The sequence below is a fragment of the Poecilia formosa genome, unplaced genomic scaffold, assembly GCF_000485575.1.
Source record: "Poecilia formosa unplaced genomic scaffold, Poecilia_formosa-5.1.2 Scaffold280, whole genome shotgun sequence".
Taxonomy (NCBI): Eukaryota; Metazoa; Chordata; class Actinopteri; order Cyprinodontiformes; family Poeciliidae; genus Poecilia; species Poecilia formosa.
Genome location: NW_006800219.1, coordinates 348,226 through 373,792, shown reverse-complemented (window position 1 = coordinate 373,792; position 25,567 = coordinate 348,226). Strand labels below are relative to the sequence as shown.

The window sequence follows — 25,567 nt, the reverse complement described above, 5'->3', positions numbered from 1 at the left end:
ACAGCTGAAACACTGAGCTCCTCTAAATCAGAGCTAAAGACCCACCTGTTTGGAGAGGCATTTGATTCAAATTAACTGGAATATTGATCAGCATATTTGATCCATGTATGTTTGATGATTTTGATTATGACATTTGACCAAATAGAATGTTTATTGCTCGTTTCATAGTCGGTTAGTGTATTACGTTTAATGGGGTGAAGCGCTTTGAACTGCCGTGTTGTTAAAATGTGCTTTACAAATAAACTTATCTTTAACCTTCATGCAAATTTGTGATGAAATTATACATTTTAGGAAGAAAAGGCTACAAATAAAAGACTTCACTGCGACATCTAAATACCTAGCTGCAGGCTCACACTGTGTACAAGAATGCAGAAGAGTAAAAAAAAAAACATACCAAGAAAGTATATTGGAGCTGGAGGCCTATCATATGGTTATAGTTTCCAAAAGAAGAAGGACTTATTGCGCCCTGGAGACCTCTGAAGATCTACATGGGTGTTAAACTATGTTGGTTTAAAACCATTGAGAAGCAATTTAAACCCACACCACCCTGTGGGAGGCCGTATGATGGTCAGTCAGTCATGTGCTTGTAGGCACGATGTGACAGAATGTTTTTGTGATGCGGCAGCGTCATTGTTCCACCGTCTTTGTTTTGGGACAGGGCGACCGAGCGACCTTGAGCACGCAACACACCAAAGAAGGTGGCGTCTCTTCTTCCTCAGCAGATGTTGAGGTCGAGGTCGAAAGACTTGCCGAAATTTGCAACATCTCACGACTTGTTCTCTGGGTGGAGTGGGCGGAAAAGTTATTTTAATTTATTGTGTCCAGATCAAGCACAACTTGGAGTTATTTTGTGTTCCAAGCATTCCTGCAGCTTAAAGTTTGGCAAATGTGTGGCTTTGGGAGACCAGTGAGAACTCGTACCTGTAAAAGATGGTGACTAGACTGAGCCAGCTGCACCTCAGACAAATATTCACCCCCAGTGTTCAAAGGCGGCTTTGAAAATAAGCTGGGTTTGTCTAACCGGGGTAATTTCATCAGGTTATGTGCCATGTGATGAACTGGAAACGTGTCAAAACTCAAATCACTTTATAGTTTTAATTGTGTGTCGTGACGCAGTATGTTTTGTCCAGAACGCTGTAGAAAAAATGATCAGACTGTTAAATGAAAAATACAAGTACAGATAATCACACACACAAATGTTCTCTAGATACATTTTGTATCTGTAGTTTTATCTAAAGTTATTTTCGTACAAAATGTACATATTAGTGGATACAATATTCACGTGTTTTAGCGTCTGCTGTTTTTTATCTTAAAAGAAAAATGAGGGCTGTGAAATAAAAATCTAAACTGTGTACATATAGATATAATAAATTATAATTCAAAACTAAAGACAGAATTTAAATTGAACAAAAATTATTCTAACAAAATTTATCTTAAATTATTTTTATAAATTTTGTGGGAACAGGTCACACCTCTCCCGACCCCACTAAGGGACAAGGGTGTAAAAAAATGGATGGATGGATGGATGGATGGATGGGAATAGGTCACGCTTTTGTTGGAATAAAAAGTGAGTATTTAAAAAAATGCACACATCCTGTTGAAAGATGCTAGTTGTATGAGGGGGGATGCAGTTTAATTCACACAACCCGGCTGTGAAAACACTCCTGTAAGCACCTGTTTGTGATTTCTCAGTCTATCGTTGTAACTGACCATTACTAATAACTGATCAGTTACACATATCCCTCGATAAACATCAGCGGCCTGCAGAAGGCAGGCTATCGCCAGGCAGCTTCAGGTTTCACTGCATCACTTAGAAATGACCGTTTATTTGCCTCAGATGATGAGATCAGCTGTGGGTGACGAATGTCAGGCTAACCGGAGAAACATGTTCATTAATAGTTCCTCCATGTTTCTGCAGAAAAAAAAACAAACATGGAGAGATCTCACATCCAGCAACATGTAAGATCTCTCCAATTGTTCAAATTTAAAATTGTTCAAATTTCAGAACGTGTGTCGATACATTTTGGCAATTTCAACTCATTTATTTTACACTTAACGATGTTGTAAACATGTCTGTGATATTTGTGCTTACTTGAAATGTATATTTTTGCATAAACTTCCACAGCAGTAGCTAACAAGTCCTTGCAAAAGTATTATACACATTTAACTTTTCTTTATGTATTAAAACCTGACACATGCATAAAACCATAAAATAGTGCAACTTTTCTTACATCAGTCTAAAACAAGTGGCAGCCCTTTGCTCCAGAAACCCAACATGAAGTCTAGTAGAACCTCTTCCTTTCAGAGGTGTAGCGGTGTGTGTTATTTAATCTCAGTACAAATGTTGCAGCTCTGTGCAGGCCTCAGATGTTTTCTGGTCCGCCAGCATTGAGGTATGTGTGCTGGAAAAACTACGACACATGTGCTACATGTATTTCTATATGGTGAAATATGCTGACATATGTGCAACACGTGTGAAAAAATGGGAATCACATGTTTTGTACTGAGTCTGCATGTATACATGTGCTTTTTTCATGTCATTCACATGTGAAGATTTGTACCACATAAGCACATTTTCACATGTGAAATTCATAGGGGTTTTGTGAAATGGCATCTGGAACACAACAATCCTTTTAAGAAACATGGTGGCGGCAGCATTATGCTGAGTTAATGTGACGACGGATCTGAATAAAGACTGAAGGTTCGGATGGGAGATGGGAGTTCATCTTCAATCTGCCCAGACCAGATCATTAGCTTATTCATGTGGCCCAGTCAAAGTATAGCCCTAAATTCAGTATGAATTAGTGCAGTCAATTGATTAAAAAATAAATAAATCAGATTAATCACTATGCTTGACTTTGTAAGCTTGAAATGTAAAAACACAAAACACTGTGTAAGAAAATCTCTTATTGTCTCAAACTGAACATCTCAGCTTTCCAGGTTTTCATATTCAGGAAAGTTTAAAAGAAGTTAATTTGTTTCAAACGTAATTTAGAAATATTAACTATGAACTGGATATGCTTTGGTGGAAGGATAATTCCCAGTTGCAATAAGAACATGCTGCATTGGTTTTATCCAATGGGACGGTCACATCTAGCCACATTTACTGACCTCACCTGTATGACTCTCCTCGCTCAACATTTCCCTCCCGTTTGTGACTCTACATTGCTGACCACAGTACAAGACTGTGCATTAAGTTGCTGTAAACAAGGTAACACCTCCATGGGAGAGAAGCTATTAGGTCCAAATAGGATTGGTAATGTGATTAATCTGCATTATTTAATATTAATACGATAAACTTTTCAGATTAACCGCGTACGTTAAGATGTTGGCAGCCCTAAAAAGAATCCTTAGCAAGATTTGAAAATTGATGTTATCAAATGTTCTCCATCCAGTCGGACTGAGCTTGATTTATGTTCCAGACATCCAGCTGGCCTATTACAGAAAAAAATAAACACTATGAAGTTATGATGTGGGGGAAAAAAAGTGAAACATTGAGTGTAAAAGATTTTGGGAGGCACTTTTCCGATATCCTAGATAAACACGAGCATTTACTTAAAAAGTGAGTAATGTGGATTTTCTGTAAAGTTTTTTGCCTCAGCCTGGCTTCCAGTTCCCCTATATGTACGGCTGCAGAGGACTCACGCCGGTCAGGGAGGCAGGCCTTGCCTGAGCTGAGCTGAGCTGTGGTTTCACCACCTGCTTGATGCACTCAGAGTCAGAACATTAAAAAAGACCAAAGAGCAGATCACTCAAACCAGAGGAACAACTGCTGTGATCCACAACAAAGGAAAGGGGCCTAATTGACAGCACCTTTCCACAAAATGCCTTTGCATGTCTGCTGCGGCTAAGTGGACCACCAGTCTTCCCACGTGAAGCGGTTGCCGCGAAGCTGTCTTCAGCATCAGAACCAGAACCGCTCCTCTGGATTGTGTTTCTCGCAAGCGCCTTTCATTTTCTTCCCTCGACCCATCTGTCTCCCTGCGGACCCTTGGAGGAGGTAGCAGAGAACAGACTGACACGAAACGTCCTCTTTGGCAAAAAAAACAAGTCCTAGCTGAGGTGCAGAACAGGTCTGCAGCGTGGCCCAGGTCCAGCACTCTATACACACACACTTACACACACACACACTTTTTCTGAGAAACAAAGCGTGACTTGTCTGCTTGACTGAGAGATGGAGATAAAGACACAGAGGTGGAGAGCGGGAGTAATACAAATACTTTGGCCTGTGTTCTGGGGTTTGCTTTGGACCCCCGAGGTTTTATCTGGAACAAACTATTTCCATGATGTTTGCAACGTTTCCGGTGGAACATTCTGGTAAAGGAAGAATGAGAGAACGACGCGGCATGTCAACTTGCGCGTCGGTCGCACAATTTACCTTAGAGTTGCATTTGTAAATGGGATGTGTGATGGTCTCCACAAAGTGGTGCCTCATGCAGCGATCTGGGTCGGTGTCGACAAGCTGCTGGTGTCCCTTATCGCCAGCCTTGTTGCTGCTGCTGCTGGCAGATTGGACGAAGCCCAGCAGAGGACAACACATCAGGACCAGCAGGAGTCCAGAAGGAGGGCCGGTGGAGATGGACGGTTTCATGACTGGGACACCCGGAGGCTCCTGGCACTGCAGGCAGTGGCCAATGTGTCACGTTTCTTGACTACAGCCTCTCTAACGCTTTCTGACGGGATTCAGAGAAGTCTCACACAGGACAGGCTCTGTCTTTGTTCCTGCTGGAGGAATGAAGATTGAAGGTCAGGGTGACGTAGGGAAGGCAGGTGGCAGGAGAGTCGGGCCACTCCATCCCTCGCCGTCTCAGTCCCTCTTGGTCTGGAAGAACAATGAGACAAACACGAAGAGATTGAATCGAATACATAAATATAATAAATATAATAACGTACTTTTCCTTGCAAACATTTTCATGTCCCTTTAAACTTTGCAACCTTTTGTCATTGCCTTTCTAAGCAATGCCATTGCCTTCCTGTGCAAGGCAATTGGAAACAAATTTTATAAGTGGGTCACAAACCCCCTGCTGATACACACACACACACACACACACACACGCACACACACGCTGGTCTTTCCGCAAAGGAAGGAGAAACCACACCAGCCTGACACCAACCAGGCCCTTTCCGCTCTGCAGGGACGACTTTTTCACATTAAAACACGTCGCTCTCCCCTACAAGCCCTCCCTGGGCCGTAAACGCTCTGCCAGTCCTGCAACATATTTTCATAACTGTTTACTTTCCCCCCCTCAACTTCATATTTTTATAGCTCTCCCGACATCAGGGCTTGTGTTAATAGGGAGCGTGTTGCTGGCGGAGGCAGATTTGCTAGAAGGGAATGTGTTACTAATTATGTGGAGGTCTGTGTTCAGGGTGAGGGAGAACAACACCATCACTGAGGACTTTTCAGAAAAATTATAAATACAACATGACGTCATTAATGTCTGAAATGTATGAAAATGTCTGCTGACTGCCGGACTGATTTACACCAGACTCTTGTAACTAGTGTGTTAATTTCTCCCTTCCCTGCTGTTGACCGTCATGAACACTGAAAGTAATTCTACATTGGTTCATCTGTTTCTTTTTGTGTCTCTGTCTTCTCAAACCACCCAGCTGGTTCAGGCAGATGGCCCCAATTTGGTCATTTTGATCTAAGTTACTAGTGTTTATTTATGTATGTTTTTTTTAAACAAATGTAGTGAAAATATGACTTTGAAAAATGATCCATCATTTGTTTTACTCTTTTTCCCCCCCTCTTAAGGTAGTCTACATCACATAGTCAGTTTTCATGTCTGACTGTATAATTTCTTTAAGGTAAATGTGGCTCTAGTGTAAAGTGCTTAGTGTAGTTAAAGCTACAGTATGTAACTTATGAAACATTTTTTTACATATGTTGAAAGTGTTACTTTGTCATGACAGTTCATGACAAATTGGAGTCAAACACATTAAACCATACATGAAAGTATGAGACAGAAAATTTGTGATAAAATCTGTTTTCTTCCGCTGCTAAGTAGAAACAACCAATCAGAACCAGGAGGCGGGTCTTGGCGCTGTCAATCACTCTCTGTGTGGCGCTGCTCACTGCTATGCTGCAGCTAGCAAAGCCGGGTGTGAATGCTAAGGCTACTTAGCATGGCCACTGATGACAAGTAATGATAAATAACGGTAACGGTAAGTCGTTTCTTCGCCATTAGCAGATTCAGCAGCGAGTTCATGAGGTTGATTGACAGCACTAAGACCCTCCTCCTGGTTCTGATTGGCTGTTTTGGACCGGGGCATTTATAAGATGGCAACAGTAGCATTGGAGGGAGGAGGTGGAGATCGATTTTTTCACAGATTATCTGTCTCAGCTGTCACAGCACAGTGACAGTTTTAACAAATGTGTAAGAAACATTTATTTTTTAATAAAAGTTACATACTGCAGCTGTAAAAACTATTTAAAGCTGAATTAAGTTTATAAAGCCCTTTATAAACATTGGGTCTCTAACCTACTGCTCCACAGGCAGCATTTCTCCTGACTTTCTCTTTGTTACTGGATGATTCACCATGTTGGTCTTTGTCAAAAGGAGTTTACATTAATGCTGGAGATTTAACGGTGGCTTTGATCCTGGGTGGCCTGTGTGTTTTGCATTGATTAAAGAGTTCAGGCTTCCTTATGTAACGTCTTTCGGAGCATTCCCACTTAGCTGGTTTGGCTCAGGACTAATTTAAGAGTTTTAACTCCAGACAAGAAAGTGATTTTTTACAAATACGGCAAACAGGCCAATAAGCACTTTAAATCCAAAGCCTCATGTTTGAACTTTAATAAACAAAATCATTTCGGCCGTCATATCCAGACGGTTAAGGACTGGATATTATTCCTCGTAGCTAAGAGTTCGCATATTTCCCGGGTGACATTAGATACAGTCTGCATTACACTGCAAAAACTTTTACCAAGTTTTTTTTTAATCTAGTTTCTAGTTAATACTCTTGAAATACAGCAGAACTAACTTACAAGAAAGTTTCCAGCAAGATATAAGAGCTTCTTTTTATGTTTAGTTTTTTTAAGTTTCCTTCAAATAAAAAAAGTTCTTGTTCCATTGGCAGATTATTTCACTTTTAACATGGGAAAATATCTTGTTATGGCAAGCACTTTTTATTTATGTCTACAAATTAGAACATAATTAGATATTTGAGAGGGAGTGAAGAACAACTTTTTTTTTATTGCCTTTTGAGTGGATAAAAATAGCATTCAAACCCACACTACAAAAACACCAAACCTTACTAAGCATTGGTCTAGTTTCTAGTTAATATTTCACATGCAAGTCATTTTCCCCATCTTTTATGTGAAATAATCTGCCAGTACTTTCTTTTTTTAATGAATATTAAGGAATTACTGACTTCAAACAAGCTCCTATATCTTGCTGAAAAATTACTTATAAGTTACTTTTGTCTTATTTCAAGTCTAATAAAATATTTGCAAAAGAAATACAGCAGAAATACCTGAGAAGATTTTGTGTTTTTGCAGTGTATAGTCGAAGTTGTTTACTGAGATTATAAGCAGATCTTGATCAAAACCAGCTGATCAAGCACTAAATAAATCTGCTGATTCACTTTAGGCTCAGTGAGGCGTCAGTCAGCCCGGCTTTCGCGATGATTTCCATTTTCCTGCAGAAATCGTCTGACTGGCCCCGGTGCAGTCTCCTCCCTCGGTCCCGGCGCTCGTCCCTCGAAGGGGAAATCATTTAAAAGTTAACATTCCTCTCGAGAAAAATAGACGTATCATTTGGCCTGTTAAAATAAATACTGCCCGAGATGTTTCGCTGGACTGTCGAACATGTGCTGTGGGGTTTACATAGCGGGCGGCCCGGTCTCCTCCAGCGCTGCCAGAACCTCTCAGCACCTCGGGCCCTGCCAGCCGTACGACCAACGCCGTTCCGCCGGCTCTGCTGCCCATATCGCTGTCAGCATCATTAGTCTGCTTGTCTTTGGCAAGACGCTCTTAAGTGTTTATGGAGCGCAAGTGTCTGAAATCAGCGATGGACCGTCTTCCAGCAGTGGAGTTAAACAGATTAGGCCAAATGAGGAGAAGATTTATGCCCCCTGTCAAGAATTCCCAAATGAAGACACAGATGCTAATTTAGGCAAAAATCTGCGGTGGAGGGCCTTTCTCACCGCTATTAACCCTTACCTACCACATACTGCATGTGCCCTTTGACCTTTAGCTCCACTGAAGGTGGACCTAAAAGGACATGGTATCTTCCTTTCAAGCCTATAGGTAAAGAAACAACTAACCAAGAGGTTGTTTGTTTATTTAGTCTCACAGTCTAAAGGACCAGGGGTGGGTTCACACCAGCTCCAGTCCATTTGTCTATAAAGTCTGGTTCATTTGGGGAGGTGTGAATGCATAATCAAACTCTGACGTGGACAAAACAAAAAAGATCAAACTCTGGTCCGTCTAAAAACTTCGGTCTCGGATTGATCTAAATGAACTCTGGTGAGGTTCAAATGTATATATGAAGGAGACCAGAGACCGCTCCAACAGAAGGAAGAGGATACAGTGCAGGGGATTCTGGGTAAATACAACCAAAGCAAACACAAGAATCTGGCACTAGTGGGAGAAATGGTGCGTGATCTTTTGCCAGATAAAAGAGAAATCCTATAACCACTAAAATCTGATGCCACTCCATTTTTATCTACATTTTATGATGAAGGAAGTTGCGCTCAGTGTTTTCTTCCAAGGTTTTTGTGACATTTCCTTCAATAGTTCCTGGTCCAGCGCCACCACAGGTGGAAAGGAGAACAGGTTTTTCAATTAGTTGAAAATGTAACAAATGTTGCAGTTTTGGTTCCCAATCAAACTGAGTCTGACAGACCATTAGCTGTAGCTGCTAATACTAGACAAAGACGACTCGAAGCTAGCTGGCTTCAGTGATTCATTTTCTGCTCAATCCAAGACTACTATGCCCAGACCTCTTAGGTCATCTGGTTCTGGTCTGGTCTGCATCCCCAGAATCAGAACCAAACATGGAGAAGCAGCATTCAGCTTCTATGCTGAGGCTAAAACCCCCAGCTGTTTACAGTTGTTTTTGATTAGTAGTAAGTAGAGCATTGACTGATATAGTTGATGTATATTTTGTTGATGATTTTGATGATGGCATTTGGCAAAATGTAGCATTAATTTTTTGTTTCATAAAAGGTTGCTGTACTCATCCTGTAAAGCACTTTGAACTGCCTTGTTGCTGAAATGTGTGATACAAACACACTATGAAAAGATTCAAAATGTTATATTTTTTTTCCTGTGTGTATTGTCATCTGAAGAACTCTGACTGAATCAGACCTGAAAAGTAAAAAACTAGAGACTGGTACTGGCAGAAAGAGCTCGATCAGTGATTCTCTAATTAATCAGTCAACGTAAATCAATCATCGTTACAGTTCCTCAACCATCTCTGCCATGAACTGTTCGAACTGGACCCATTCTGAAATAATCCAAGTGTTGAGAGCATGCGTAGTAAGACTAAAGAAATGTTCAGCTTTGAAGCACATATGTAAAAGGAAAACTGCCAAAGCGGTCTGGGTTTGATATCCCAGATATTTTATTATTTTTCATAAGTGAGGATAGCTTTATATATATTCTCCAGGCACCTGGAGATAAGACTTTGCGTACATTAAGGGTGTCTCAATACAAAAATCAGTCACGCAAGCGGCCTTTATTAACAGAAAACCACACAAACAAACAAACAAAAAAAAAAAACATTATGAAAAAACAAAAGCAACCGAATCTTTTATTATTATGCTCCTTTTGCCTCCAGGCCCCCAGCGAATGGATGGATTTTGGTTTAGCTGAGTTTTAGTGTAGATTAAGCACAGGTCTGAATCCAGGTGTGATAGAGTGAAAATGTTCACATTTCTTCTGCTCTTGTCCTCTTGACTTCTTAATGTTTCAGACCAAAGTAATTCATCACATCAGACAAAGATAACTGGATTTAATATAAAAATCTGTTTTTAAATTTCATTATCATGGGAAAGAAAGAGACAGAAATCAGCTTGGTCTTATTTGAAAAAACCTCATTTATAATGTAGAGAAACAACATCAGTTTCGCTAGTCAAATAAAGGCCTGATCACTGCATGTAGGAGTGGGCAATATGGACTTTGTCATGATATTTTGTGGTACTGTTGTGATAATGATAAAACTGAGTAAGAACACTTGCTGACTACATGACACGGCAATAATAGCATCACAAACACAAATGCTATATTGTCATAAATATCTTTATGACACCAGTCATAAAGATATTTTTGACTGGTTTTGACTGGTGTCATATGCGTTTAATCACATATTCATATATTGAACAGAGGAGAACAATGCTGACAATACGGACGGTTTTGGGACATTTTAAACATCATGAATCGGGATTCTCCGTTACAACGATAAATCAGAATTTCATAAACGATAAATCGTTTATCATTTACCGTGATAAATTTCTTGTCATTCCAATTAATGACGTTTAAAACCCCCTAAAATTGTCAGGATTATTTGAGGGCTGTTGTTCACAATTCAATAATAAGAACACAGGAACAGGTTGGTTTAGCATATTATTCCCTCAACAAATTAAATAATTTAAATACTGTATTTTCGCAAACAGAAGAAATATGCAAAGGGGTAAATTCTGGTTGAGATTATAGTTTAGAGTCATTTTAATGAGATGCCAAAGTTAGTTGGAGTGGCCAAAGTTTTCTCTAGACGTATGAAGCGAGTGTGGATTAAGTGTTACATAGAGTAACACCTGTAGAGGCATGATCTCTGTTCACCAAGGTTTGGGCATTTATTGCTTTCCATTTATCGTGATAAATTTCTTATGGAAATGTAGATTTGTTGTTGACACGATACATTCCAATTGACAATGTTTAAAAAGAAATTCTCCACCGTTTGTTCAATGAGAGCATCAATAGAGATCAATAAATCTGAAAATATGATTAAATGCAGTTACTGTGTGGATTTGAGTGATACAAAGAACACTTCTTGATGTGACTGATGTCCTAAGGAAGCGTATTACAAATGTTTTCAAGAGCAGTTTTTGTTTGGGGAACTATGAATGCTGTGTCAAGGATTCACAGCCATCCCTGAAAAAGTAGTGATAAATAGTTTTTATCACTTTTATCGCTATCACAATAGTACCACAAAATATTGTGATAAAATTTTGAGTCTGTATCATTTTATCTTCTCTCCTGTTCAAAGAGACGAGCATTTCAGACAATCGTTGTGTGGAAACTATTATTACTACTGTTAGAAACTAAAACATGACTGTAAAGCAGCAGACTGCAGGCTGGCTAGATGACTAGCGAATGTTTCAGCCTTTTCCAGTTTTAGTAGGGATAATTCTTGCTTTTTTGTTTCAAATAAAAGTAAAGAATGTTTTATAATTTTGCATAAATAGCACAATATTATCAATGTTTTTTTTTCACTAAAGGTTATCACATCCTACCACCCCAGTCCTTGTTTTGACCTTTTGTTCCCAAAATCATTAAAAAATGTTTTTAATCACATGTAGAACTGCAGAAACAAAGACAGTAAATCTTTCCTGTAACCATATACATTGTGATTACTCTAATTATATTTAAGCCATGTGAGCTGAACAGGAAGGGAGGGCTGTCAGATATTCCACAGTCTGTGGTGGATCACAGTTTCTGCTGATAATTGGAGTGAGAATAATACTTTTCACTGAACCGCAGCAGCCAACCCGACGTACAAAACAAACAAAAAAAACAAACAAACGAGTCCAAGTATTTTTATAAGCTCCTGTCTGCTTTGCGGCCTCCGTGTGGGACAGAAACGACGTGGTTTTTAAACTTCGTAGCTTCGCTTGTTCTTGTGTCACGTTTCCATACCTGCCAATCAAAGATGGAGACAGCTGAAAACCCGTGAACTACCCACGGGTGTTGTTGGGGGTTTCAGCGCGCAACGTTTCCAATCAAATCCACCACACATGTAATGAGTTTGGGAATTTCAGGGATCTCGGATGTTTTCCTGGGGTGCGGGGTTGCATGGAGGGGTGACTGTTGTGAGTTCCAGCTACGTGATACTCCCGTTTTGCATGAACGGGCAGAAAAGCATGTGCGAGTGTATTATCCCGTGAAGCCAGTAAATGGATTTTATTAAGTGAAAACATGTTAAATCAATTGAGATCAAACAGGACGATGTAGCTGCGGTTGCGGTCACACTAGGGGAAACATCCTCGGCATTTCCTCGTAAATCACAGTTCCCCTTCGGAACATGTGTTTTCGTTAAACAGACAACAGGTCCTGGCCTTACCGTGAAGGAAAGCAAACAGAGATAATGACACCAGTGGTCCAGCAAGTAAATACCCCGACAGGCCAAATAAACTCTCTTTTTACCTGAAATGTGGTTCTGGTCCCGGTCCAGCAGCGTCCTCCGTGATTAACACTTGGCTGAGCTGGCCAGACGGTCCCACCTCTTTAAGATGATTTTCTATTGATTGTCGTCTGCCTGTTGCGCCACCGGCCCGGTGAGCAGGGACATCTCTCCGTACAAGGTGTCTGCACATCATAATTACTGTCTCTTTTTGTCCACTCAGGATTATAAGCTCTGAAAGCCGCCGATAGCAACGCACAGCTATGAATGGCAGCTGTTTCAGATAATGGAGGGGCTTTTAGGATAATAATCAGAGAGAGTTCATTACATCTCTGTGAGGGTGAGAACTCCAGTCGCATCATTGGTTGGAAAGTGAACGAGGTCGAAAGGGTTGAGGAAGGACGAGGGCCGTGTTCAGACTCCTCTGCCTGAATTCACCCTCAGCTGAAAGCAGCTGGATCATTTTGACCATCCTTATCGCCCAGCGCCGCAGACACAACAGCATAGCCTAAACTCAGGCTGTCCGCACATCCTTAGAAAGTCTTAAATTCATATATTTAGAATGAAGGTCTTAAAATGTCCTTCATTTATTTCAAATAACGTATGTTGACCTTAATTAAGTGAATAACAGACCTTAAATTTTGCTGTGGCAGTAGTATTTCATCTTGTATATTCAATGCAGTTTTTTTTTTCTTATAGGACTTTTCTGTCACACAAAAGGTTGAGTCAAGCACAGACATCTTCATTGTTCTGTGATTCAAGCTGCTAATATACTCTCGGTAGCCAACAAGCTAGGTGAAAATGTATCGCCAATTGGCAGGACGACTTTTGTTTTCGCCATCGGTTAACTTCTGTGGCTCAAAGTGGTTCTTTGAGCCACAGAAGTGGCTCAAAAATCATCTGCAGCCTCCGCGTACACAGAGGCTGCAGACCTGAGTTCAACTCCCGTTTTTTGGTTCCTTTGCCACATGCCTTCCTCACAGAAGTGTCACAGTTTTGCTCCAGTGGTATAACTAATGCCCCTGAAAAAGATTAGCGCTGCTACCACTAGAATTGATCTAGGAGCAACATTTTGATGGGACAAACTCTGGAGTCAGACGATTTGTGGATTTTAAACATGGTGGTCAAGCACCGGCCTTACTTATTGAATAATTGTATTTCATTAAAAGCTGCTAATATGGAGGGAAATGTAACTTTTCTGTCTTAATACAGGCCTTAAATGTCATTCATAATGGTCTTAAGTTTGAGTTGGAGAAACCAGCAGAAACCCAGAAACTGCTTCAGTCCACATCTTAGTTTGATCTATCACTTGGAAATACCCTCATCCTCCTCTCAAGCTTCACTCTTGTATTTCCAGTAATCACAAAAAAACATTGTGTTCCACTTTAAAGTATATTCTTTTCCTACATCCTTTTTCCATCACGTCCTCGTTCACACCAAACTCTAAGTGCTCGTACTATTCTGTTGCAGTACGGTGTTCTAAACTTCCCTGATTATGTTTGGAAAGAGAGCTGGACCCAAACTCACGGTGTCACCTTAGGTCCTCACTGTTTTCATTACAAAACCCAGCTACGCTGGCAGCACAGCCCTGCAAAATACAACAAGTCATTCATTCTGAATTACCCATGAAATTTCACCTCCTTTAAAGTAAACTACTTCGCTTAATGACTTGGAGGCAAAAAAAGCTCCAAGAAGTAGACCACCGCCAACAAAGACATTTCCAGATGTTTCCAGTTGATTAGAGGGGAGGGGTTGTTTGTTGTGAATTGGAACGATATAAATAAACAGAAATGAATTTGGAAGGCAAAGCCAACTTACAATGTCGTCGTAAAAAGCAACGAGCTACAATCAGCGAACACATGAGGTCAACTGCATCATAAAACATGACTTAAAGTTCTGCTCTTTTAAATTAACTGGTGCATTTTAAAGGAGCAGTATTGTGCAAAGTGATATTTTTGACCTTTACATTGAGTTATAAGTTTATTCACTCATCAAAAACATACCTGGAGTATTTTCTTAATTCTACCATGAATGTGTGAGAAATCCTTCAATCTCCATGGCAACCACTTATCTGTGCCTTGGGTGGACCTAGCCCCGCCTTCAAGGACAAAGCTCCTCCTCAGAGCTGCAGTTTCCAAGATGCTGAGCTACTGCCTCACAGCTCAACCCTTATTCAGTTCCTTCAGACTAGCCAGCGGCAATTAGCAAACACCTGGTGGACTATCAGCTGAGCTCATTATACGAGCTACTTATCAGCTACCGATATGTTGTGACGACTTCCTGAAGGCGGAGCTTCGGAAAGAGCAGGAGCTTCTTAAAGAGACAGAGGCCCAATTTCAAAGTGTTAAATTACAAAGTGAAATTTCTGTTAAGTCATACTTGACATATACAGCAATTTTATAACAACTGAAGTGAACATAGTTCCTTGATTGTGCTACAAAATGGCACTATGTTCCTGGAAAATACATATTACTGCCCCTTTAAGAGTATTGGTTTATGCATTGGGCCATTTCCATGTGTCTGCTTTATTTTTTAACTGTCAGTTTCAGTCTGCCATGATTAACTGGTACTAGCAATATATACCTATCATGTTGCCTGTGGATGTATAAGGACAAGTCAAAGCATAACTAGTGAATTACTTTCACTAATTCTCTAACACTCTTTCAAATGGTTGAGAAACATTTTCCAGCTGTGAAACGAAAGAAACCGTTCATTAACATCTCATGCCATCTTGTTCTGATGAACCCAATACCATCTTTTCTCATGAATAGGCCTTCTGAGTACATTTCTAAGGGTTTGGGAAAGATTCATCATGTTTGTCAAGCCCTGTTTCTCCATCTTTACACCAAAACACCACAATTATCAACAATGCTGATTGGGCTGGAGGTAACACAAATATACAAACTTTGTTAATTTCACCTACAGTATGTTGGTCCATAACGGCTCCGTTTGAGAGCATCATGTTTCTCAGCAGTCCAAAAAAAAAACTGAGTCAATGAATAAACAAAATCTCAGCCCCATCCGTCTTTCCAGTCCCACATTTTTTCCATTAATTTGCTGGTTTATTTATACAATTTCTCAGAAATTTCTTTTCTCCCTAACTGAATTATTTTTTGCCATGTTTTGGGGGTCAAACCGCACCTTTATCAGACACTTCATACATACAGCTGACAAATGCGTAATAGTAAGGCCAACTTACCTCAGGAACGGAGACAAAAAGTCTGTAAAACCGACAGAAGCTTTGTTTTATGATATCTATAAACCTGTTTGAGTGTAAAACTACCCTGTCATGTTATCTGTTCGGTGAGCTGAGACATTCAGATCTGTTTGATTTTCAGCTGGCCTCACTCATAACTAGAATATTTTACCCTGGAGACTCACAACATGGAGAGTCCAAGTCCATAATGGAAAGTACCGAAGACCTCCGGGGACGAAAGAAGTTTTAATAGGAAGGAACTATCATTTTATTTTCAATATTAAATATTTGTAGCTTATAATTATTTAGAGTCAAGGCAAACGTGGATTCCTACCATGGTAAAACAATCTCAAAAGTCTAATAATCTTCTAGTAGTTTATGGAGATGTTATTTCATAAACTGGATAATCTGCCAGTGTTGTACTAAACGGCTGACTTCATAGAAATTAAAAGATTCTCCAGGGAGGTTGGTTGTAGGAAGCAGACTGTAATAATGACCATCAAATTTAAATACCTAATATTAAACTGAAAGTACTAGCTGTGTCTGGGCAGAGTTAGAGCCAGCTGATGGAAAAACAATGCAGTAAGTGTTTCAAATCTCAAAGTCACTGTTACAGACCCAGGTTTATGGTAAAGAATGTCAGAATTTAATTTAAATTACCATCTCATTATCAAGTTTTGTAAATATCTACATTTTGTACAACTCTAAAACGGCACAGAAAATTGACGTCATCATTCACAACTTCTGTTTGCTGACTAGCGAGTTTGAAATTCTATTGGAAAAATCCAAGTCAATGGGAGAAAACCCAGATAGGGCATTGACAGGAGATTAGAACTGAGCAGAACTAAGAAGGAAGGCAATGACCAGGCTACAAATCCACAGGAAGGCCTTCAAAACTGGAATAGGTCCATCAGTGAGGGGAATCCACAGTATCTACTGTGCTGACACATGATCCAAGTATCAGTAATGGGACAATGTTAAGCTTAGTTCACCTTTTGGGACTTACAAAGTTTAAAACGTGATCGGGTTGCTGATGGGAGCTATTGTTGACTGTTACTTACTGGGTTTCCATTGATAATAAAATTGTGGAAATTGTAATTATGAAAATACATTTCTATAATAAAAACATCCCAATTGTTTTTCATCAAACGTTTTTTGCATTAGGCGAAGGTGATTTTTCAGTCGTATTGAAATGTTTATATTTCGCAAAACTGCAACGGAAACACACGAGTTATGTGACCAACAACTGGATGTTACAAAAACAAAGAAGACGACAGGAAGTGGCAGGAGGATCACAGCGTGGCATATTTATTAATGACTTACCACTTGAACAAACTTATTCCCATGTGATTTGAACTGCATTTCATATTTAACGGAAACACTGAAATTGTAAAATTGCATTGTGTTTTTTCTGGCAGAATGTTTTGTGCACATTTATAATGGAAACGCAAATACTGACTGAACACTGGATGGTTCATCTCTTTGGTCCTTCAGTCTCATAGAACAGAGAAGAGAACCCTCTCGGTTTGCAAATGAGGGTTTTATAATATAACCTCCCTAAATAATACAGAGTAGCGTTCTAAAACTCCAGGCTCTTTAAGGTTGGGAGGAAGGAAATACATCTTGAAGGACGAGGAAGTGGAAAATGTTGCACTTGTGCCTCGGCTGGGTGATGGATGTGTCTGAATAAATCCATCAGAAACATTAAAGTTTAAGCAACCTGTGTCGGGATGACTTATCACCACCACCGTGACGGATTGAACACGCCACTGATGTTGTGCCTGGTCTCTCCAAGAAAACGACAGGCATGATTAATCGAGAGTCCGCTGCCGTGGTTCAAAGAGTGGAAACTCATTTATGGTTTGCACAAACCTTAAATACCAATTACTGAAACATGCTCAGGGGACTAATAAGACAAAATGTCACGGCCTTTCCCAAATGATGACGACATGAAAGAGAACGAGCTGAAATTATTAGGACCTCTGGATATAATTTTCTCATCAAAAATGTATAACCAGATACTGAAAAGTGGCACTGTGTTCATTAGCTGCTCTGCTTTCGTTACTTCTTCACATATTCAAGAAACTGGACTTAGAGTACATCCTGAACATGAACGGTGATGTCCCACCATCAGTTACTAGTGGTTAAGAAACAGAGAATGCTAAGTTATTTAACTGGAGATGGAAGTGCAGAACTTTGCAAAACTATTGAGAGCCCTTTAACATTTTGTCCTGCTACAACCCACCACTGATGTTGTCAATATTTCTAACAAATAAAAATCTATATGATATACATTTGTACTGATTTTAACCTTGTTGGTAGAACTTTTGTTTTTAACTAGACAAATTACTCATTGTCCAAGGAAAACAGATGGAAAATAGCCTTTGGCTAATTCTGCAAAAATGTTAATTAATGTGGACTGATCCTAGCAAATAAATAAAATTAAACAGTCAAAGCTTCCGGATAAAATCTGGGGAAAGGTCTAAACATTTCTCTCATCAAACTGATCAAACTCCAGGTGTTTAGCTAAGAGCAATAAACTGGCATGTTCGTCTCCAGGTGAGCAAACCTGATGCAAACTTACACCAAAAGACTTGTAAGCGTAACTGTACTATTGTTATTCATATACAACATATGTAAAAAGTCCAAACTTAACAGCGCTGCATTGGGAAGTGTGGATATTTCAGTTGGGCAAACTGCTAACGCTGAGCCTTCATTCCTGCCGTTGACCTCCATCTTACTTGTGTTGTGACTTGGACGACTATCAGTCCAATCTCTCCTTTACCACAAATCTCCACCTTCAAAGCAATAACTTCAATAATTTGGCGCAACAGCCCTAAAATCCAAAGACATCTCGGCTTTAATCGACCAATGTGGCGTTCACGCTACCCCAGAGCTAATTAAGTGCGCAGAGGCTGTGGGACCAGAGGCACACAAAATGATTAAACTGCATCCAGTTTATGAAACCTCAGACCAATATCTGGGTCTGCATTAACTGCTCATTAAAAGTAATATCATCTTGCGTGGATCAAATCTCGTTAAGCAACTTCCATCTCTGTTATGTATGTTCGACTTCAGGGGCCTCGCTGAGGGGCAGATGATTTATGAAAGGCTCAGCTCACATAAAAGAACCGGTACTGCATAAGCACAACGAGGCCTGTCCTTACATAATGTCCCCCTGCTGGGAAAGCCTTTTGGATTTGGAGAGTTATGAGAAGTTGAGTCCCAGCTTAATTTCTGAGGAAGGTTGAGATGCTGTCCTTCGAAGCGACGGTGGGAAAGAGGACTCCTACTCTCACCCACGGTACACTGGTGGATGAATGTGTCTGTCTGCCCCTGCATCTGCGTGGATTTAACAGTTTGTTCTTAGGTATTGTAATAATTGTCGAGTTATGTCACTAATCTTACTTCTGAAAGAAATCAGAATAAGTTTCCACGGTTTAACTGTAAGATGAGAAAGAAAACACAGAGAAGTGTAACGTAGTTAGTTATTTTGTCAATAACTGAGAGATGGAAATAAATTGATAGATGGTTACTTTTATAGAAATCATTAATATTTCTTAAAATATTTTTCAATTCTCTGGAAAAAAACTAAGGCTGCGTTCACACCAGCCCAGTTTGGTGCGTTTGAGAAATCCCTTAATCTCCCATGGAAACCACTCATGCCATGCAGAACACCTGAGTGGACCTAGCTCCGCCTTTGAAGGCGAAGCTCCTCCTCTGAGCTGCAGTTTCTAAGCTTCTGAATTGCTACGTCACAGAGCCTCCCTTCCCCACAATCCTTCCACTCAGCTCCTTCAGACTAGCCAGCAGAAATTAGCTGGTGGAACTACACATCTGCAGTGCATACAAGCTACTCCTCAGAGCAACGCTGGTGAAAACGTTGCTAAAAGGCTTATAGACGAGCCGTGTTGCGACGACTTCCTCAAGGCGGAGTTTCAGAAAGAGCAAGAGTTTCTTAAAGAGACAGAGGCCCAATTTCAAGACGTTAAATTAAGAAGTACATTTTGTTTTAAGTCATATTCGATATATATATATATATATTTCATTTTTATAACAACCAAAGGTAACATAGTTACTCAATTGTGCTATAAAATGGCACTATTGCTGGAAAACACATAAAACTGCCCCTTTAACTTACTGCCAGAGAACGACTGGATGCTTGGAGGTTTTATTGCATTTGGACTGCAGTAGAGACCTCAATGTAAATACAAAAATGTGCAGAAAGTAAATTTTGCATAATAGGTCCCCTTTGAGGAAAAATGAGCTATTGCAGTCCCAAGTGCATCCCCATCAATAACTCAGCATCACCAACTGAGTGTTATGTTCCATGAGTTTCCAATTATCCATCCATCTGTTATCTTCTGTTTAATCTGAGGTCAGGTCATGGAGGCAGCAGCCTAAGCAGAGAGACCCAGATTTCCTTCTCTCCAGCTACTTGGGGAAGCTCCTTTAGGGAAATCCCCAGCTGTTCCCAGAAACATAGTCCTTCCAGCGTGTCCTCGGTCTTCCTCTGTGTCTTCTCCTGGAACACATCACCGGTTAGGCATCCATTCTAACCTGAAACCTGAGCCACCTCAACTAGCAGCTCTCGATGTGGAGAAGCAGCAGCTCTACACATCGAGCTGTGACTCAGTCAGGCCAATCAGGGAACAGCAGGAGAAGCTGTGAACAATGACGATGATTTTCTGCACTGTTTTAGGATTATGCTCTGGCTATAGTTTTAGCAATGGCAGCGGAGGAAGTGAAGAAAGGTGTTCAGTCTGTGTTGGCCACACTTCCAAATATTGAATTAACATCAAAAGCCACATGGTTTGACTCAGCACTTCTCTCTTCGCAGTGGAAGATGGCTGTTTGCAACGCAGACAATTTCTGGTTGGCTTCATAGCGTCAAACTTGCGCGCTACATATGTTGCGGCCAAAAGTTAATGACTGGGTAAAATGTAAAACTTCAACAGAGTCCATGGCACCAGGAAGCAACAGCTTCTCAATAGCGAACCATAGAAGAACAGGCTGGTTTTTACCAGGCTACTGAAGCCTTGTTAGGTTCATTGGCGAGTCCCAGGTGTTTCCTACATCCTCAAGTCATCTGCATCAGAAAACTCTTCCCTCCTCCCAGCCACCACCCAGAACAAGATGCTGAGACGGCTCAGCCAGCAGACAACAAGTATCAGCACTGTTCTGATGTCTGTACGTTAATGAAGACCTGAGCAGTGGATCAGCCATAAAACACATCTCGAGTACCTTCGCGCCTCCTAACCATGTAAGCCATATGTTGTGTAGAGTTTCTACGTTCCTGTGAAATGTGTCGTTTTCCCCGGTGGGATGCTAGTGTAAATATCCTCTAGCTTATGAGAAGCGTAAGGTACTATTGTGCAGCGAACTCCACTCAGATGCCAGTGACCTGGTGGAGGAGCGAGACCTTCCGACAGACCCGCACCTTCATCTCGCTGGGCCAACTGGCAGCTGCGGCTGGCGTCCAGGGACAGGCCTGTCTGTGGCAGGAGTGGGAGGAGAGGGGCTCAGTTATGGAGCCCCTGCAATCAGGCTGAGAAAACAGGTGTATGAAAGGGCACTGGAAGATGAAGAAGATGAAGTCAGAGTGAAGTTGCATGTAGATTAAGGAGAGTGCTGCGTTTCGGAGCCCCTCCATGTCTCCTTTTCATCTCTGTCACATCGCTCGTCTCCCATTGGCTGGAGCGCCCAGAGTTTACGTCATGATTTTCTGCTCACCTCCCCACCTGCCCTCATCCCCAGCCTCACCCCCTCCATTGTTTCACCAGCTTTTAATAAACTAAAGGGCAGATTCCTGACTGCAGTGCAGCGGGTTGAGGCGGGGAAGGGGGGGAGTGTGAGGATGAAGGGGTGCTGGGGTGTAGAGACCTGTCCTCCAAACACACACAGTGTATGCACAAACACACACACACAGTTTGGCATGCGGCGTGCCAAGCTCTTCCACTGTCTACTGACGCCAACGCACACACACGCATCTATACTTCCCCTCTCACACATACACACACACCCTCACCCTCTCCACGCGCCAACCTCCTAAAAGCTAAGCTCCTCACTAAATATATCCCCTTCTGTAAAGATAAGACAAACAGTGTGGATTTGAGCGCGCTACAGCCAATGACAGGCGGCCGTGTGAGCCAGGGCTCAGCTTGTGTTAGCTTTGCACTTAAGGCTTCTCAGAAACTTTGGTGACACAGAGGACACGTCTGCATGCGCGTTTGCAGATTTCAGTCTCGGCCGCTGCAGCCCCCCGGCTGCAGCAGGGGCAGGGGGGGACGCGCTTGTGGTGCAGATGCGTTGCTGTAAACGCGTTGTTGTCCTAATGGTTTAACGTACGCACCTCACGGTAAGGGTTGGTTTACGGTATAAAGGTGTGTTTTAAAAATTGCTCATGGGAGATTGTTAAAGTCGTTTTATTGAGGTTCCAGACAAATTGTACAAAGTTAGGCGGCATATTTGGAAACCCTCCCTCACGTGTTTCTGCAAGCAAAGGTGAAGCTTTAGGCCTGACGAGAGATGAAAAGTTTTTAACTCAACCTTATATAGTCCCTCATTGAATGTTTTCTAGAACAAAAACTATTCAATATGGGGGGAGAGTTAGTTTATTTCACTAAAAACAATTGGGAAAATGTCTTATTAGTGAAATTATCTCCCAGTGCAACTGATGCCTTTTTTTATATTAATATTTATATTAATTATTAAGGAACTGCTGACATAAAACAAGTTCCTACACCTTTCTGGAAATTTACTCACAAGTTAATTTTGTTTTATTTCAAGTGTACTGAGATATTAGCACTAGAAACTAGACCAAAAACACTTGGTAAGATTTTTGTGTTTTTGTAGTGGGGGTTTGAATACTACTTTCATACATTCAAAATACAGTTTAAAAAAATATATTTTTCACTCCATTTCAAATATCTAATTATGTTGTCATTTGTAGACATAAATAAAACAGACATCTTGACATTTTGAATATTTAATTTAGACATAGTTGGCGCTTTATTAATAGCAGTCTCACAGTCAGCACAGCTATTATTAAATGTGACTTCATGACGGTTCAGTTTTCCCTGTTAGTGAAAGAATGACTAACAGTATAGGGGGAATATTCCTTTTTGATGAAGTCATTTCTTAGGTCATAGATTGCTTTTTACGGGTTTTTAAATAAAGGTTTCTATTTTGATACATGGCTCTTTTGAATGTTCAATGAAGATACCCAACTTATATTTAGATACCGGAGAGAAAGCTGTACAGTGGCTTTCTCTCTGTACAGCCACCTGCAAATACCTAAAATTCACAAATACTTGAGTTATAGGAACACTTATAACTGCCTATTTTAAAAGTTTAAGTGCTATATATACCCTAATATATGTATTAATGTCACCGTGGAAATGTTCTTAGCAGTACCGCAGAAGCTAAAATGAACAGTCTTCCTTATCTCTCCCGTGGTGTTTTAGCCAATCACTGCCAAGAAAAATAAATGGCGCTCCTGGATTGGCTGCTTTGCTAACACCAGCAGTGTGCCAAGAACCGTTGCGCCATGTCATTTCAGCCTCCCAAAATGCACAGATCTGTCAGATATTTGAGCAAATAGGTGAATTCACGAAAACTGAAACTGTGAAAAGGCAGGAGTCCACTGTACTGACCGCAGTTTTCTTCAGCAGCAGAACAGCTATCAGAACCTCCCTCAAATGTTTCCGTGCAGAAACATTTGATAATTTACCTTCCTTACATGAAAGACAACATTGGCTGCTTGGAAAGTCAATTAGTTCCACAGATTTCTATTGTTAAGGTAAAACTGCGTTGAAAAGTGTGGCAAGTAAGCTAGGAGCAGCGCGCTAACCCACCACTGACTGGCTACCAGAGCAGATAGTCTGACTAACACAAACCCTGACTTTCAAAACATGATACTTTTCCTGTCTTTTCTTATATGTTCCACCACTTTCCACTTTTTTAAGACAAAAGAAAGTCAAACATCCTTCTGATTTCAGCCATCATTATTACTTATGCCTTGAGTAACTTTTTAAATTTATGTATCAACAGTAGAATAACAGATACCAGGATTTTCCTAATAATCAATATTCTGTTTTAGCAGCAGTAGGGATAACAGATTTTTTTCTGTTAGATAAAACTCAGATAAATCTATTTTATCTATAAATATAATTTATTGTGCTACCACAATAAAAGATTGTGAAATATTTACTGGAGGTTGTGAGAAAATCTCACGCTGACCCATTTCTATCTCAACATGTAACTGCTCTTCAGATGGAAGAAAAGAAGCGAGTGCAGTGCTTGAACCAGGTCAAACCTCTCCTGGTTTCAAGCCTGAGGTGAGGCGAATGCAAAGTGGAGCTGGGTCTTTAAACTTTGCCGGATCGGACCCAGGTTCTCCAGCTGCGGTAGATCAGCCATGGTGGCACTGGGGTTCCTCTGGACCAGCGGTTCATGCACAACAACCATTTGTCAGAAGCACATTTCCACAGCGGTGGGCCGTTGTAGAAATAATATTGAACCTTCACCGTTGTCTAAATAAATGGACGCGCGGTGGGCCTCAGGGAAAGGAGAGAGAGTGTGTGTGTGAGTGTGTGTGTTTCCGTGCATCTGTGAGAATATGAAACACGAGAACTCAGAGATGAAAACTAAGACTGCGTTGCTCCTCTTGCCGGATAGTGACCGTCTCTCCGCACCTGGCCGCTCCGTCTCAAACACACCTCCTACTCGCCTCGGTCACGTTTCCCATCTCCAAACGGTTTTAAAGCGACTGGAAGTCGAAGGCCAGGATTCTAAAACCCCCTTTTTTTCAGACTCCGCAAAACTGTTTCTCATCTGGTGTCACCGGAAGTTGGAAAGGGATGCTTGCATCACTCCATCTCTTTGGCTCGCCTCTGGGGTCCGTCTGGCCGTCATTCTCTCTAACCTCTCTCACACATCTCGGTTTCATTCTGTTTCTCCTATTTATTGCGTCCTTCTCCGACTTTGCCAACCTTTCCTCCCCCCATTCCCTTTGCTCGAGTTGTCTTTCGCGATCCGCCGATCTTTTACGGTCACTTCATTTTTCATCCAAACACCTTCTCCCTTTCCGACGCGGTCAAGTGGAAGTGGTAGCCCGTCTCCTCCTGCCTACCTACCGCAGAGTCTGCTACGTCTGTCAGCGTCTCCTACTGCCATAAGTCAGCAGCCTCCAGGTCCAAAACAACAGGCCAAGTCAATCACAGTCAAGGACATAACAGATCTGTAAAACACATAGCGTGTTCGTCCAGATGCGTGTGCACACACACACACACACACACACTCCACATGAGCTCGCCTGCCCTTCCAGCTTGCCTGTCAGTACCTGATTAGCAAATCCATCAGTGCCAATGCAAACATGTTTCCTGCTTAAGCACATCAATCAGATTATAGATCCATGCAGAGCAGAAAATGCCATAAACTAAAGACAAATGTGCACCTGAGCTTTGGGACGAGAGAGGGGAAAGTAAGCAGTCGTCCTTCAAACTGTTGCATTTGCAGCCATGCAGACATATACGAGATGACATGAGTCTCTAGAGGACGAGCTGTAGGTGGGATGATCAGGTCCCGGTGGTCTTACCTTCAGTCGCAGTCAGCTGAGAGGCAGAGATCTTGCAAGCAACACTGGATTTGTTCTACTATTGTTTCCCGGCCAGCTCCTCTTGTTTCTACCTCTCTCTAACACGCAGGGGATTGTCTGAGTGTTACTCTCTCCTCCCTCTGTCTCCCTCTCACCTCCTCCCTCCGCCTCTCCTCTGTCCCACAGTCACACGCTCCCCCGTTTCATCTCTGACGGGGAGATCGGCGGAGGGAGGGAGGGAGGGAGGCAGCGAGGCTGGATGCTCTGGCCGTGAGGACGCCCGTCGCATGTGGATCGTGACACAGCAATCATATATTATACGCCCTCCCTTCTCCTCCGGCTGTCCACCTCACAAACACAACAGCTGACACACCGACACGCTCCACAGCAGCAAATGGGAATTCCAGGCCTGGACGGCCCCAC

The 25,567-nt window shown here is 41.4% G+C and overlaps 1 protein-coding gene and 1 long non-coding RNA gene across 2 annotated transcripts in view; one reads left to right on the top strand and one right to left on the bottom strand.

Annotated features, from left to right (window-relative positions):
- Positions 1–25,284, bottom strand: part of ndp (norrin cystine knot growth factor NDP) — a 28,954-nt gene extending 3,670 nt beyond the window's left edge. The window contains exons 1-2 of the mRNA XM_007571403.2: positions 25,145–25,284; positions 4,379–4,822 (exon numbers count right to left, since the gene is read on the bottom strand). Coding sequence (XP_007571465.1) covers positions 4,379–4,591 — 213 coding nt within the window. The 5' untranslated portion in view covers positions 4,592–4,822; positions 25,145–25,284. The remainder of the gene's footprint in view (positions 1–4,378; positions 4,823–25,144) is intronic.
- Positions 1–25,567, top strand: part of LOC107838572 (uncharacterized) — a 41,370-nt gene that overhangs the window by 3,843 nt on the left and 11,960 nt on the right. The gene's annotated exons all lie outside the window — the stretch shown is intronic.